At 43.6% G+C, this 12,666-nt stretch overlaps 1 protein-coding gene across 5 annotated transcripts in view; it reads left to right on the top strand.

Annotated features, from left to right (window-relative positions):
* The window catches only part of FAM219A (family with sequence similarity 219 member A), a 92,031-nt gene that overhangs the window by 43,929 nt on the left and 35,436 nt on the right, over positions 1 to 12,666 (top strand). For all 5 annotated transcript variants that reach the window (XM_027889401.1, XM_027889400.1, XM_027889402.1 and 2 more), the window contains exon 2: positions 9,710 to 9,809. In XM_027889401.1, coding sequence (XP_027745202.1) covers positions 9,710 to 9,809 — 100 coding nt within the window. The remainder of the gene's footprint in view (positions 1 to 9,709; positions 9,810 to 12,666) is intronic.

Genomic DNA, 12,666 nt, shown 5'->3' with positions numbered 1-12,666 from the left:
AAAAAAAAAAAAACAAAAAAAAACAAAAAAAAAAAAAAAAAAAAAAAAAAAAAAAAAAAAAAAAAAAAAAAAAAAAAAAAAAAACAAAAAAAAACACCGACTGGAAAAGAACAAGTGACACCAGAGTTATGCCAGTAATAGCTGTGACATTGAACCACTGATTAGAACCCTTGGTCTGTAAAAGCCGTGGATGTCAAGCCGTCCCAGCTTTTCCTGCTATTGTTCTTACATCCAGAGGCTCTGGAAGCTTAATAACATCACATTTGCCATGCTGGATCCCGTCCATGGCCTACGGAAGTGATTGTCTGATCTCCAGGACATTGGTGGCAACTTGCCTCACTGAAACAGGGCTTTCCTACTGTTATTTGTATTGTGCTGGGACATTTTTGTCAGAATATGTTAATTCTGCAGTATCTACCAGAACCAGTCAACATTTCAGTGTCTCCTTCAGGCAAAGTTTAGGCTCATCTTTTGTGTACAGCTGGGACAGCGTAGCTCCATGTGGAGAGGATCCATAAATCAGTTTATATATCCTGATAACCACAGCGTTTCAGTAGTGATGGCACCGCTTGTCTTGCACTTTCTCAGCCAGTTTCTCTATATGTTGGAGTTGACCATGGGAAGGAAGCACCATTCCCCTCCACCACAGAGCAGAGTCTCTGACAGTCTTCATTTCAGGTGGAAAACAGCTCTCCCTTAGAAAATAAACTGTTCCTCATGGTGAGGCTTCTGTTAAAGCCTTGAAGAAGTAAAGACGGGACACGCATATTAAATAAGCTCTCAACACTAACCAGTGTGCATGAATTCAGTCACTACAGGAACCTGCCATGGTCCCTGACGGACAGCACCAGGGCTCTACAGGGCACTTCAGTTTTCCATAAAGTTCAAAGGCAGCATGTAGCCAAGGGCTCCTCTCCCTGCCTCTGTCCTCCAAATATGCTGTGACCTTGTCTGACACATTTCTCAATTTTTTAATAATTTTGAGGGTACCCTACCTCAAGAGCTGAAGTTGAAAGAGCAATTGTAAAGTTGCACGGGGGTTTTTGTGATCCTGGTTTGGCTAGATGCCAGTTGCTAAACTGACTCTTACAGTAGCTACCAAGGAATTTGTGATGCTTTATTGCTTTAAATACTTGTAGGTCTCATGTTGCATCTCAGAGCTGTGGCTCTGTAATCAGAGGTAGAAAAGAAAAGGAGTAATGTCTTGACATACAGGGAAGGAAATATTATGGTATGGAAGCATCCTGAAAACATAACCTCAGTTAATATCTGGCTTTAAATAGCTGTTGCATGCCAGCCACTTGGCAAGTGCTGCAGGCAGTAGGGAGTGCAGTGTGACATTTCTCTAATTTGCAATGTTAATGATCCAATTTAAGTCATGTAAAGTTAGCACAAGATAACAGACTTATGAATGCATGTGATAATAGAGATGGCTTATGTGCGTGAGAAGAGCCTGGAGGGAAGTATGGTGTTAAATATACTCTATCATGGTTGAAAGGAAAGGAAGAGGGGCTGCTGGTTTCTTGGAGGGGAATCTAATAGAAATCATGTAATTACTCTTGGTTTTCTTCATTTTCCCTCAAATGCTTTCCCAAAGTATTTTGGCTAGTTACTGAGTTGGTGCTTCCTCTGTTACTGTAGACTCCCAGTTTTAGTCCTACATAATTGTCTTAGAAAAAGACAGTTTCTTCTTTGTGCTGCAAATGTCATTTTTGATTAGGAAAACAGGCCTCTGAAACTTCTCGTTCCCTTTCCACAGCTTGTGCCTTTCTGCTTGCTGCATTTTGTTCAGCTTGGATGTGGCAGTCGGGCAGGGTCTCCAAGGGAGCATTTCAGCACAGGCACTGCAGCACCCACAGGCAGACTGGAACTTCTCTTCTGTCCCCATTTCAAGCAAAGCAATGATCTGAACTCCTGGTTACCTCTCAGTGAGCTGAGCTACCCCAACTGCAGGTGTACACAGTAAAATGTCTTTTTAGTGACATACTGGTTCAATTTAAGTTAAATGACTTGAGATTTTGATAGTGCAGCAATATTAACACTGCTGGTTTCTCAATTGCTGAAATAAATTGGTTTCAAGCACTAGTTTGTCTTACAATTATAAATGAATCAGGCTCAAAATCTGGATCTTGTAGTGGATACTGCAGGCCTAATTTGTTATTGTTTAATAAGATCTGTTCAGCAGTTCCTCAGGAAGGAAAAACAACGATGTTGTAAGTGGTGCATTGGCAGAGCTAGTAGAAAGTCAATAAGCAGTTGTTGTTTATTGCTTTGTTGAAACTGAGTCAGTAGCTATCAGAATGTATTTCAGTGCATCAGTCCCTGTGTTGCCAAAATGCCATTTATTTTGACTTTGGTACAGGGTGGTAATGCTGAGATGAACAGTTAGTGCTCTGGATCTCGCAGCAGGCACACATTGATGAAGAGTGACAACTATGTCTTCCTAGGAGCCTTCTGCTCTGGTCGCCATGTGATACCGGAGTTCCTTCAACATTTGGAACTCGGTAAAATTGCTTTCTTCAGCTCGCCCAGAGTGAAGCTGTTTGAGATCCTCTCTTCCAGGATAGACCAGTGTTCTGCCTAAATGGGTCTGGCCTAGAAGCAAGCTCCTCTCCAGTTAAGACTCCTCTCCAGTTAAGAGGGGAAAAGGGCCTGAAAAGATCAGGGATCTTCACAGCTTGCACCAAATCTGGATCAGGCTGCCAGAAAACCAGATCTGTTCTGTTGACTTTCTGTGTGACAGATCATTTTCTAAACGGAGTCTGCAACAGTTCCACAAATTCATCAGGCAAATGTACAGCTCCTTAGCCTTGCTTCTACAGTTATTTCTACTGGTATTTCCTTGTAACCCTTCTGCAATTTAAGATAATTGTTTCTTATTCTGGTGATCAGAGACATGAAAAAAAATACTGCTTTTTTCTCTCTGGCAGCTCTTTCTGTATATCTTAAGACAGCTATTGTATCCCTCTTAAGTCCTACCCTTTTTTTCTCTGAACAACTACATTCTTCCAGTGTTCTGGGATGGTTGTAGCTTCTAGATTCTATCTCTAGGACTGATGAGGGGATTACATCTCCCTTGAAATAATGGGCTCCAAACTCCTGAAGCTGAAGGCTGAGGGGTGTGGAGAAAAGCATGAGAGGGTCTTTAGTGAGGGTTGCAGGTTCCATTCCTGTACATAGCCCTGTGATGCTTTCCTTTGTCTTGCCAAACATGCCATTACTGACATTGTTCATCTGTGTGGTGGGATCAGATTGATCCCCTATAAATGTTTGAGCCTCTCCTTTATGCTCTTTTCTTACACAGACAGATTATGCACACCTTGGCTCCCAGTGGTTTTATCCTTAGTGGGTTTTTTAGGCACTTGTGATGGTTCAGACTTGGCTCCCTGCCAAATGTCCAATTTCCCAGTAGCAGCCCTTTTCTTCTCTTTCTACTTCCCTCAGGGCAAAGGAAAAAAACTATGGAAATTGAACAACTCGAAAAAAATAAGTTAGTTATATAAAAAATATATTTTATGTATATTACAGTTAAGATGTTATGTACACAGCAAACGGGAATCCAAACACCCCACGAAGGGATAGGGAAAGGGGAAGAAGGGGCAAAAGGAAACAAAGAGGGACACTGAATAGATCTGCACAGTCAAACCCGAGAACTAGTAAAATAACTAGTAAAACAAATCTCACCACATCCCTTAGAAAGCAGGCTTGGCAGAGACGGCCAGCACTCTCCAAGCTTCCACGTGGCAGGTCAGTGGATGCTGCAGGCCTCAGCCTTAGATAAGTGAGACCAACGCAGGGACCCGCTGTTCCCAAACTTCGCCGGAAGAGAAGAGAACGAAGGCCACTCCTCCCTTCTTATCTATACCACGATTTACCTAAAAATCGTATGGAATACTGGGAACACTGTCCCTTCCTTGGTTACAAACTGGTAACCAGGGAAGGCCTAGATTAAAACTACCACAGCACTTTATGTTCATATGTATTTCATGTCTTTATTGTAGTGATATGTAGAGGCTGCAGAGGTCTCTTGTCCAAAACACTGGGATTTTACAATCCTTTTACATACCCACCTGTGCACGTCAGAGTCCCCTCCCCAGGAGCCTGCTGCCTGCATGTCTCAGGAATACCTGGCATGGTACAGCTTGAGGCAGAGCGAATCTGCCAACAGCGTAAGATTTTCTGTTCCCAGAGCAGCGAGTCTGAAGGCATAAATATTTATTAGCAGCACAGTGTTCTAGCCCGACAGTCTGGAATGACAACATGGCAGTGCTGGAAACTTCTCGGTGACCCAAATGTACCCCCTGTATTCAGGGTATGTGAGGTTTCTCACTTGTTTTTCTGCTCACTAAGTCGGTCTCTCATGCGCATCTATCTGTCTTTCCAAACCCAGTGTTTGATGTGGAAAAGAAACAAAACACTTGGACTTGTCCTTTCTTGTTAGCGCTTGTGTGCAGCATGTGATCCCCATGGGCAGCTCCAGAAAGTGGAAGTCTCCTGAGCTACAAGTGCTTGCTGTAAGCTGTGTGCACACACGTGTGAGACTTCTAGCATCTTTTAAGTTTGGCAGAAGACAACAAGCACGTCATTGGTGGGTACTGCAGAGAGACAAGGTAGCTGGATGATATTCCTGAGCAGTCAGCACATACTGATTCAACCAAAAACACCTGAACTATGGAGAAAAGTGATGGGTCAGGCCTTGTATAGTGGTAGAGATTATTCAGTGTAGAGGTTAGAGAGTAAGGGCAATCATGCCCCTCTGCTTTTATCCAAAAAAGGCAGCAGAGTTGCTTTGATGATCACAGAATTTCCCACAGACAGCAGAGTGGAGTACATTTTCTTAGAGCTGTTAAAAATTACTGACTTTTAGAATGGGAAGGATGGGCAGATAGAGATTTCTCAGTTTCCAGCTATGTTTTTAAGGGGAAACTGTAGCCCACAGAGATTGTGTGTGCCCACCAACAAGTGTTGACCGTGCAGGAAGGCAAAGGAAGCTGCATTTTCCAAGCTACCAGAAGGATGGAAGTTTGCACCAAGCAAGTGTCCAGCTCCATCATGGTGTAACTGCACACTTTGCCATTTCCCCTCTGTAGTCAGTGTGGGTTACTGGGAGAGGTAGGTGATAAGAGTAAAAGGCTACTGAGCTGGTGCACTGAGGCAGATATTATATCTCTAAAGTACTGCAAAAAAGGAAACCAGTGATTTGAAAGAGAAAAAAATAAAAAGCCTGCCGAGCATGCCATCTTCCTTAAACCACCAGATTTCTGTTTAAAGTATTTTCAGCTTCTCTCTGTGCCCCTGCAATACCAGTGATTCACAGCACTCCTGCCCCACAGAGGTTCCCTGGAACTAATTTCTAATTCAGAAAGGGCTCATGGTATACACCCTGTAGGACATAGCTGCTCCCAGCAGGAGGGCAGTTTTCAAGGTCCATTGTGTCAAGCCTATAGAAACAAACAAACTAATAAGAAAACTCCCCACCGCTCAAATGCTGTGATTGTGCTTGCCCAATTAAGCTGTGAGCATGTGAGGAAAAAAACTTTGATTAAACTCTGGCCCCAGCCAAATGTTCATGCAGTGCCCTGATTGAATGTATTTTTTTCCTCAGGAATGAAGACATAAGGAGGCCTCAGGAACAAAAAAAAAATCCCTTAAATGTATTAAATACCCATAGCCATCTAGAGCCCCTGCAGTCACTTGCCTTTTGATTGGGAGTGTTGTGTTCTCCCCAGCGAGCAAAAAGAAATCACATCATCTGTCCTGGGACCAGTCATGCTGTGTAGCTGAGTTTTGGCATCGGGGTCAGAGCTGAGTGCATTGGTCTAGGGAGGCTTGTGAAAAAGAACAAAACTGCCAAGTGAATTCCAATAGCAAAAGCCTGCGGTGAGTCTCAGTGTGCTCACAGGGATTCACAAGCAAAAGGCTAATCAGTCAAGTAAACGTTTCTCTGGGTGGATAAGCTACAGCAAGGGAACTGCACCCATTCCATATGCACAGAAGCAGAGCATGTTCGTGCAAAGAGACAGCTCCAGCCGAGCTGCCGTGGGAATGCTGCTGTTTTCACAGTGGGCATTGTTACTATGGAGTCCTGTGTGTTGCTGCAGAACGTGTATGGAGTGATGGATGGGAAATACAGCAGTGCCTTGCCGCTCCTAGGCCGGGAATAGATGCCTGCTGGCACCGGGGATGGTATGCCTCGTCCAGCTTGGTTTCCTCTCTAATCCATTTTACTTTGTGGAGGAAATGGGCCTGGCCTGTGCTTTGTGATCTCTATGTGCAAGTCCTGGGTCTGTTGTGCAGCTGTAACATGTTCCCCTGCAGGTTGGCTGTCAAGGTGCTATGCTGCTAGGGCTGAAAAGCATCATTCCAGACCTTGGGGAAGAATTCCTAGTGTTGAATCTCATTATTATGGAGTCCGCTGCTATGTCCTTCATCATTCCCATCTCCAGTGTCAGGGACAGGGGTGCAAGCTCCACCAGCTGCCAGGACTCCTCTGTAATCAGTGGGGAGAGGGAAACACATCTGCAAGGATGGATTTGTCTTCTTTTAGGATAAGTATTAACCACTCTTTGAAAATCATCTTAGTTTTCTCTGGAGACCTAGGAAGTCTTTTCTGGTTTTCGGTCTAGAGCCCATTTGAGATTGTTCCAACTGAGTCCTCTGGTCCGACTCTTCAAGGGCATCTTAGAACATTTCTCTATTCCCTCTCTTCATGCAAATGGATGTCTAGTGTCATGGTCAGGTTACCTACAAAGGAAAAGCTGCTGTCAGCACATCAGCTTGCCACAGGAGAAAAAAAAAAAAAAAAAAAAAAAAAAGGCTGGTTTTGATTTAGGGTTTTAAGCATAATTTTAGCAATGTGAACCTGAGCTACTCCAGGTGGCCAGGATGCCTTCTCTGCTCTGTGGACTTCTGGCTGTGAGCTCAGCTGACTCTGCTGAACTGCACCAGCACAGGAGACAGTAAGAGGCCATTGCACTGTGTCCTTTATCATTATATGTCTACTCTCATGCCTTCCTGCAGCCAGCAGACTGGGGCTCCAATGACTTGTTTGTTGTTTTCAGTAGCAATACAAAGCATCCAGTTCTTGGAGTCATGCTCCTTAGAAACAGCTGTATCCTGCCTTTTCCTGTGCTGTCAGAGGAAAGATTCTCCTCCAAGAAGCCTGGACTTAAGTGGTGCCACTTAGCATGTTACACATCCTTCTTGGAGAGTTTCTAGTATGTCTGACATGTCCCTTTTGTATTACTTGGCCATTCCCATGTGTAGAAGCCCAGAAGGTAAGGAGACTAATATGTTATGTCTCAAACACCGATAGCTGGATGGCCGTGGAGCCAAGCAAGGATTGTTGGTAGTAACAGCCAGGGATTGTTAGTAATAACACACTGTAAGAATGAACAGGATGTGGCTGGAAAGGGGCCTTGTGGAGGCAGGGCAGCACTTTTCCAGGACAAACATCCTTGTTCTGGCTCCTGGAGATAAGCACAGCACAAGCACAGGCAAAGGCTGCAATGGGATATCGAGACCACCAAAGACCCCTGAAGCCTCCAACCCATTTCCTGAAACGTCTGGAAGAACAGACTGTGCATGAGAACTAATTTTGAGAGAAAGTCAGAAACTTACCTCCAGGGCAGGGTAAATTTATCCAGAAGCAGATCCCCCCACAAAGCCCATGTGCGAGTGCGTCCCAGGACCCTGGACACCCCATCAGCTGGATCAGCACTGGAGCCAGGACTGGTGATCTCTCTTTCTCTCTTTCTTCCTTTCTTTCTCTCTCCCCCTCTTTAATTCATCTCTGTCTTTCTCTCTCATCCCTTCCACCCTACCCTTTATCCAAAACCCACTGCCAAGTGCTTGTTGGAGGTCAGGGATTCACATACCCATTTCCATGCTGCATGTTTAATTTACTAATAGAACTTTCTAAGGTTTTGTGGGCCCCTTTGACTTTTGTCATTCCTGTCAATCACAGGTGTCTATGGATCTTGGGTGCTGTCAGGCTTGGTGCTGTGACCACTTCCCTGGGGAGCCTATTCCAGTGCCTATTCCCCCTCTGAGTGAAAAACTTTTTCCTAATATCCAATCTAAACATCCCCTGACACAGCTCCCTGACATTCCCTCGGGTCCTGTTCCTGGTCATGAGAGTGACTTACCCCTCTGTTTCCCCTTTCTTGCAGCTGCTGCTTGTTAACTGCCACTTGATATCTCATACTTGTAGAATATAAGGACTAGCTGATCCCAATTCACCTTCTCACCCCACTCAGGATTATTTTGATTATTTTGACATCTCTCAGAGCCCTTGTCTGTCATCTCTCCCTGGCTGAAAAATCCTGGTCTGTCTAACTGGTCATCTGATGCACCCTGTCATCCCAGATCTCTTCCTTGAGTGTCCATAGATAGCTACAGCTCATCATTTTCATTTGTAAAGTTGGGATTGTTTCTAAGCACCACTTTTAGCTTCATTTAATTTCAGCTGCTGTATTTTTTGCCATTTTGTCATAAAATGTGGTTATTAAAGTAGGGTTTTTAAACTGAAATGCATGTGATTTATGTCTAATTCCGGTTCTCATGGAATCAGTGACTGCATTAGAGGAAAGCAGGAGAAGCTGTATATGGTTGAACCTTTTCACTGAATGCAAGGTCTTGTAAGCCCCCTCCATTTTAAGCTCTGTCAAAGTCTACTGGGTAGTGCAAGGGAAACTGAGTTCACCAGTTTGGAATCGTATTTTCTAGTATTTGATTTTTGATGCCTTGTTTCAATTCTTACAAGGTGGTGGTTTATTCAGATTGGGCCTAATGTTGAATATTTGTTTTGCATGTGCAGTTCTACCTATTATAAACCCAAATTTACATACACATATATGTGCATGTTCAATTTAATTTCTACCTTGGGAATTAGATGGGAATAAGGGAATATGTTTGAAAACCAATTTTAATTTTCACTATAGTGCTACGTAGAGATAGTTCCAGCAGTTTCACAGTTTGCTATGAAAGGACTTCAAATGTTTTTAGCAGTGGTAGAACTGCCTGAATTGGTCGTTTGTTTCTCTCTGAGTTCTTTGATGTGCTCTACCACAGAGTTCAACACATGTTGTCTGGCATTAGGCATTGTGGAACAGACTCCGTGTTTGGGCAGATCTGGTTTTTTGGGGGGATTTCAGTTACAGTGAAAGATGCTGTGCTGACAGATACTGAAATCTTTCCAGTCAACCACAAAATAGGTCCCAAGAGGGACTGGAAATTGAATTCTCCTACTTATACAGCCTTCATTACTTGTAAGCTGGACTTTCACACAGACCTGATCTCAAACTTTTTAGTTTTAAGCTTGAGGTTGACTGGTCCACTTGGAATTCAGCTGAAACTGTAAATGTGTTTCCTACAACACCCCAGGGAGTCATCACATGAAAATTATTTGGGAGTACTGCCAACCAGGTTGGATTTGAACTGGTGACCCACCATCCACATTATGTTCCCAGTATCATCCATCATGTAAGTCTGATGTTGAAACCTGACATTTCCAGAGGTACTTTTAGCATACTAAATGTGCTTCCAGAGTTCTGTGTTTTGCCCCTGGGTTTCACCCATTCAAAACAATGGCATTCTCTCAGCTCCCTTTGAATGCAAATGGGGTGGACTCGCCTAACAACCAGTTAGAGGAGAGGCTGCAGAACTTTCAGCTGAGCCATTCTGTTTGTTTCCTTTTCTTTCTTAACAGGATCCAACAGCTGCAGCAATTTCGGACAGAGATTGTGACACGAGAGAGGGAGAGACTGTAGCCATGAACTATAAGCCATCCCCACTTCAAGTGAAATTAGGTAAGTCTTTGCTGATGGAGAGTGAAAAGGCTGAATCCAAGGTCTGAAATACAGTGAGATGCCTGTGTGATCATATGCAGATCTCCATGCGTGTGGCTGAGCATGCCAGCTCAGCTCAAACAGCTCACAGAGCAGCTTTATCATTGTGATTCTGCTGCTGAGGGAACTGACCTACAAATATGTAAAGACCCAGTATCTGGGGATGTGGTAGAGGAAGGAAGCTGTGCCTTGAGAGAAAGGCACAGCTTTTTTAAACCTACAGTTTTTTTATCAAGCTAAGATCAAGGCTTGGCCAAATAAAGAATGAAGGTAATATAGAGGGACTGTAAAAAAAAGAGAAGGCAGAATAGTTGCAAACAAAAGGGAAAGGATCAGAGAGTCCACACACTACCTGGAAAAGACAGAGCTGTGTTACTGTGAGATGGAGAGCTTTTAGGTCTGTAAAGGTTCTCATACAAATACTCATGCTATTTCTGAGCAATATTTTTGAAGTTCTGGAAGCAGAGTTATCCAGTTAGCACAATAGCCTTGCTTCCTTACAAGAGGACAACAATCTACACATGGTTGTTCCACCTCTAAAACCTGAGCCCCTGTTTTGCTACACAGCCTCAGGAACTAGTGTGCTAAAACATGGGAATCTAAGTGTGGAAAATTTCCCAGTAGGAACAGGAAGCAGTCCCCTGGTTGTCCTTTGCAGCAGTGCAAATGACGTTGAGAGAATGCTGCTGTAGCTGATTGAAGGTGCCTATGCCCTGTTGGGAAGGCTTTGAAAGAAGTGTGAGCCTCCATGGAAGTGGAATAGCTCTGGCCCCTGCCAAATGAGTGATAGAGAAGGTCAGCAGACAACTAAAGTTTGAAGAAGGTTTGGGAAAGTTTAGGCATTGGTGTAAGACCATGAAGGTATGTTCTTGATAGATAGAGTTACCCGAGGATCTGAAGTACTTCTGCAAAACCAGTGTTAGTCTCATTTATAAGCGGAGCCTTAAGGAAACACCAGAAAAAGGCTGGAGAGCCTTGTGAAGTCTCAGGGCTCCACCTGAGCATGTGGTAAATTGTTCATAGCAATGAAGAAAAGAATGTAACTACCCAGAGACAGTAAAGGAAATAAATAATAATGGCCAGTCTCTTCGCGAACGAAGAACCGGGGAAGGTCTTTCCACCTTCCAGCCTGCGCATTGGATTTTTTAGGTGAGACACAGTGTGCGCGGAACTGAGCCGTGGGAAATTAGGACTCCAAGTAGATGGCCCCGGTTCGTGCGAACCTGCCACCGTCGCTCCAGGAGTCCTGCATCTACCTAACGGAATGCCCGAAACGAGCTCCATCTGCCCGGGGAGGGGCCCCGACCGGGAATCGAACCCGGATCTCTGCAGTGACAGTGCAGTGAATTTTCCCCTGGACCACCGGGGGCTCCCACAGTAAAGGAAAATAAAGTAGTTGAACAGGCAAGATTTCCCTGAAAGAGTGACTAGGAAGGGGATGACAGCAAGCTGGGTATATAAATACAGCAAGATTATGCAGCAAAGTGGAGGACCTAGACCTACAGATACAAGATATGAGCAAGTGGATTGGGGCAGTAGATCAGTCCTGCAGTCACAGTCATAAATATTCTGAAAACAGTGACTGCTTTTCAGGGAAAGGCAGGGAGCAGCAGGGTGTGTTAATGATGGCACAACGCATAGTTTGGTAAAAGATTATCACTTCTTAAGAGTGCCATATGCCACCAGGATCCTTTTTCACTGCCAGGAGTGTTGTAGAGAGATAATTGCTACTGCAGTGGTTGTTTTGGAGAATTTAACATCAGGAAACAGGTTAGAGAGCAGTTAATGCTTTTATTGGTAAGTCTGAGATATCCTTGCTTTTCTAGGCAATAAAAATATCCTCTGGAGATTCATTAACCTGATAGGAAATGGTGCTTTTTTAGACTTGGCTTTGGTAAGTCCTGAGAACATCATAGGAGATCTGATCATGGAAAAGAGATTTGGATTCAGGATAAACAAGTTCAATTCACACAAATTAAATTAAATAGAAAATTCAGTATTCTAAACAAAGCCAGTGGAATGAGAAACTCTGGAAGTCAAAACACATCAAATAGTGTTGAAGGAGAAAGTATCAGAAGAAAGAACATTACTAATGGAGTTCTATAACAGTCATTATTTATATGGTTATTGATGACTTTTATGTAAAAGCAGGCAAAGAAAATGTAGGCAGAGTGTATTTGGAAGACATAAGTACAATAAAGACTGAGAAATAGGACAGAGAAAAAACATGAAAACTGGAATAATAGAAATGAGAAAAATAGGAGAGACTCAATCTTCTGTAAACTGGAATTTAATAACTGGTGGTGATTACTTTAGTTGACTGGAAGGTAAGTAATTATTGAAATGGACTGATACATGAAAATAGGCCATAGTCACATTTCTGCAGAACTTGAAGAGCTTTTTTCAATGGGTCAGATACAAGTCAATGACTAGCCTTTCTACCAGAGCTTCTGCTTTTTCATATAGGGAAAATTCTACTTTATTTAGCCAGTGCTGAACAGCCTGAAGTAGAGAGGCAAAGGGATGTATAGGAAGAGTTGCAGTAGACAGAGGCATACCATTGCCAGGACCTCCTTTCCAACTGGTTCTTCTGCCCAGTGAACTCAGTGCTGACCACAGTGTGGTTATAAAGGTAATAGTGGTTGAAACCTACCTGCCTAAGAGGAATTGTCTTGAAAGGCTGACAGGCATCTTTCTGCCGTGCCTTCAGAATGAGGTCTGCTCCAACACCTCTGCCTGTGGAACCGGCGTGCCTCTTTAATTAGGTGAACACATGTCTACTGGCATTTGGACCAGCTCTCTGCTCTCAGCCATCCCC

The sequence above is a fragment of the Empidonax traillii genome, unplaced genomic scaffold, assembly GCF_003031625.1.
Source record: "Empidonax traillii isolate 1590-97213 ecotype Southwest subspecies unplaced genomic scaffold, ASM303162v1 scaffold262:size680716, whole genome shotgun sequence".
Classification (NCBI taxonomy): domain Eukaryota; kingdom Metazoa; phylum Chordata; class Aves; order Passeriformes; family Tyrannidae; genus Empidonax; species Empidonax traillii.
Note: the sequence above shows the minus strand (reverse complement) of the source record. Positions and strands in the feature narration are given on the sequence as shown.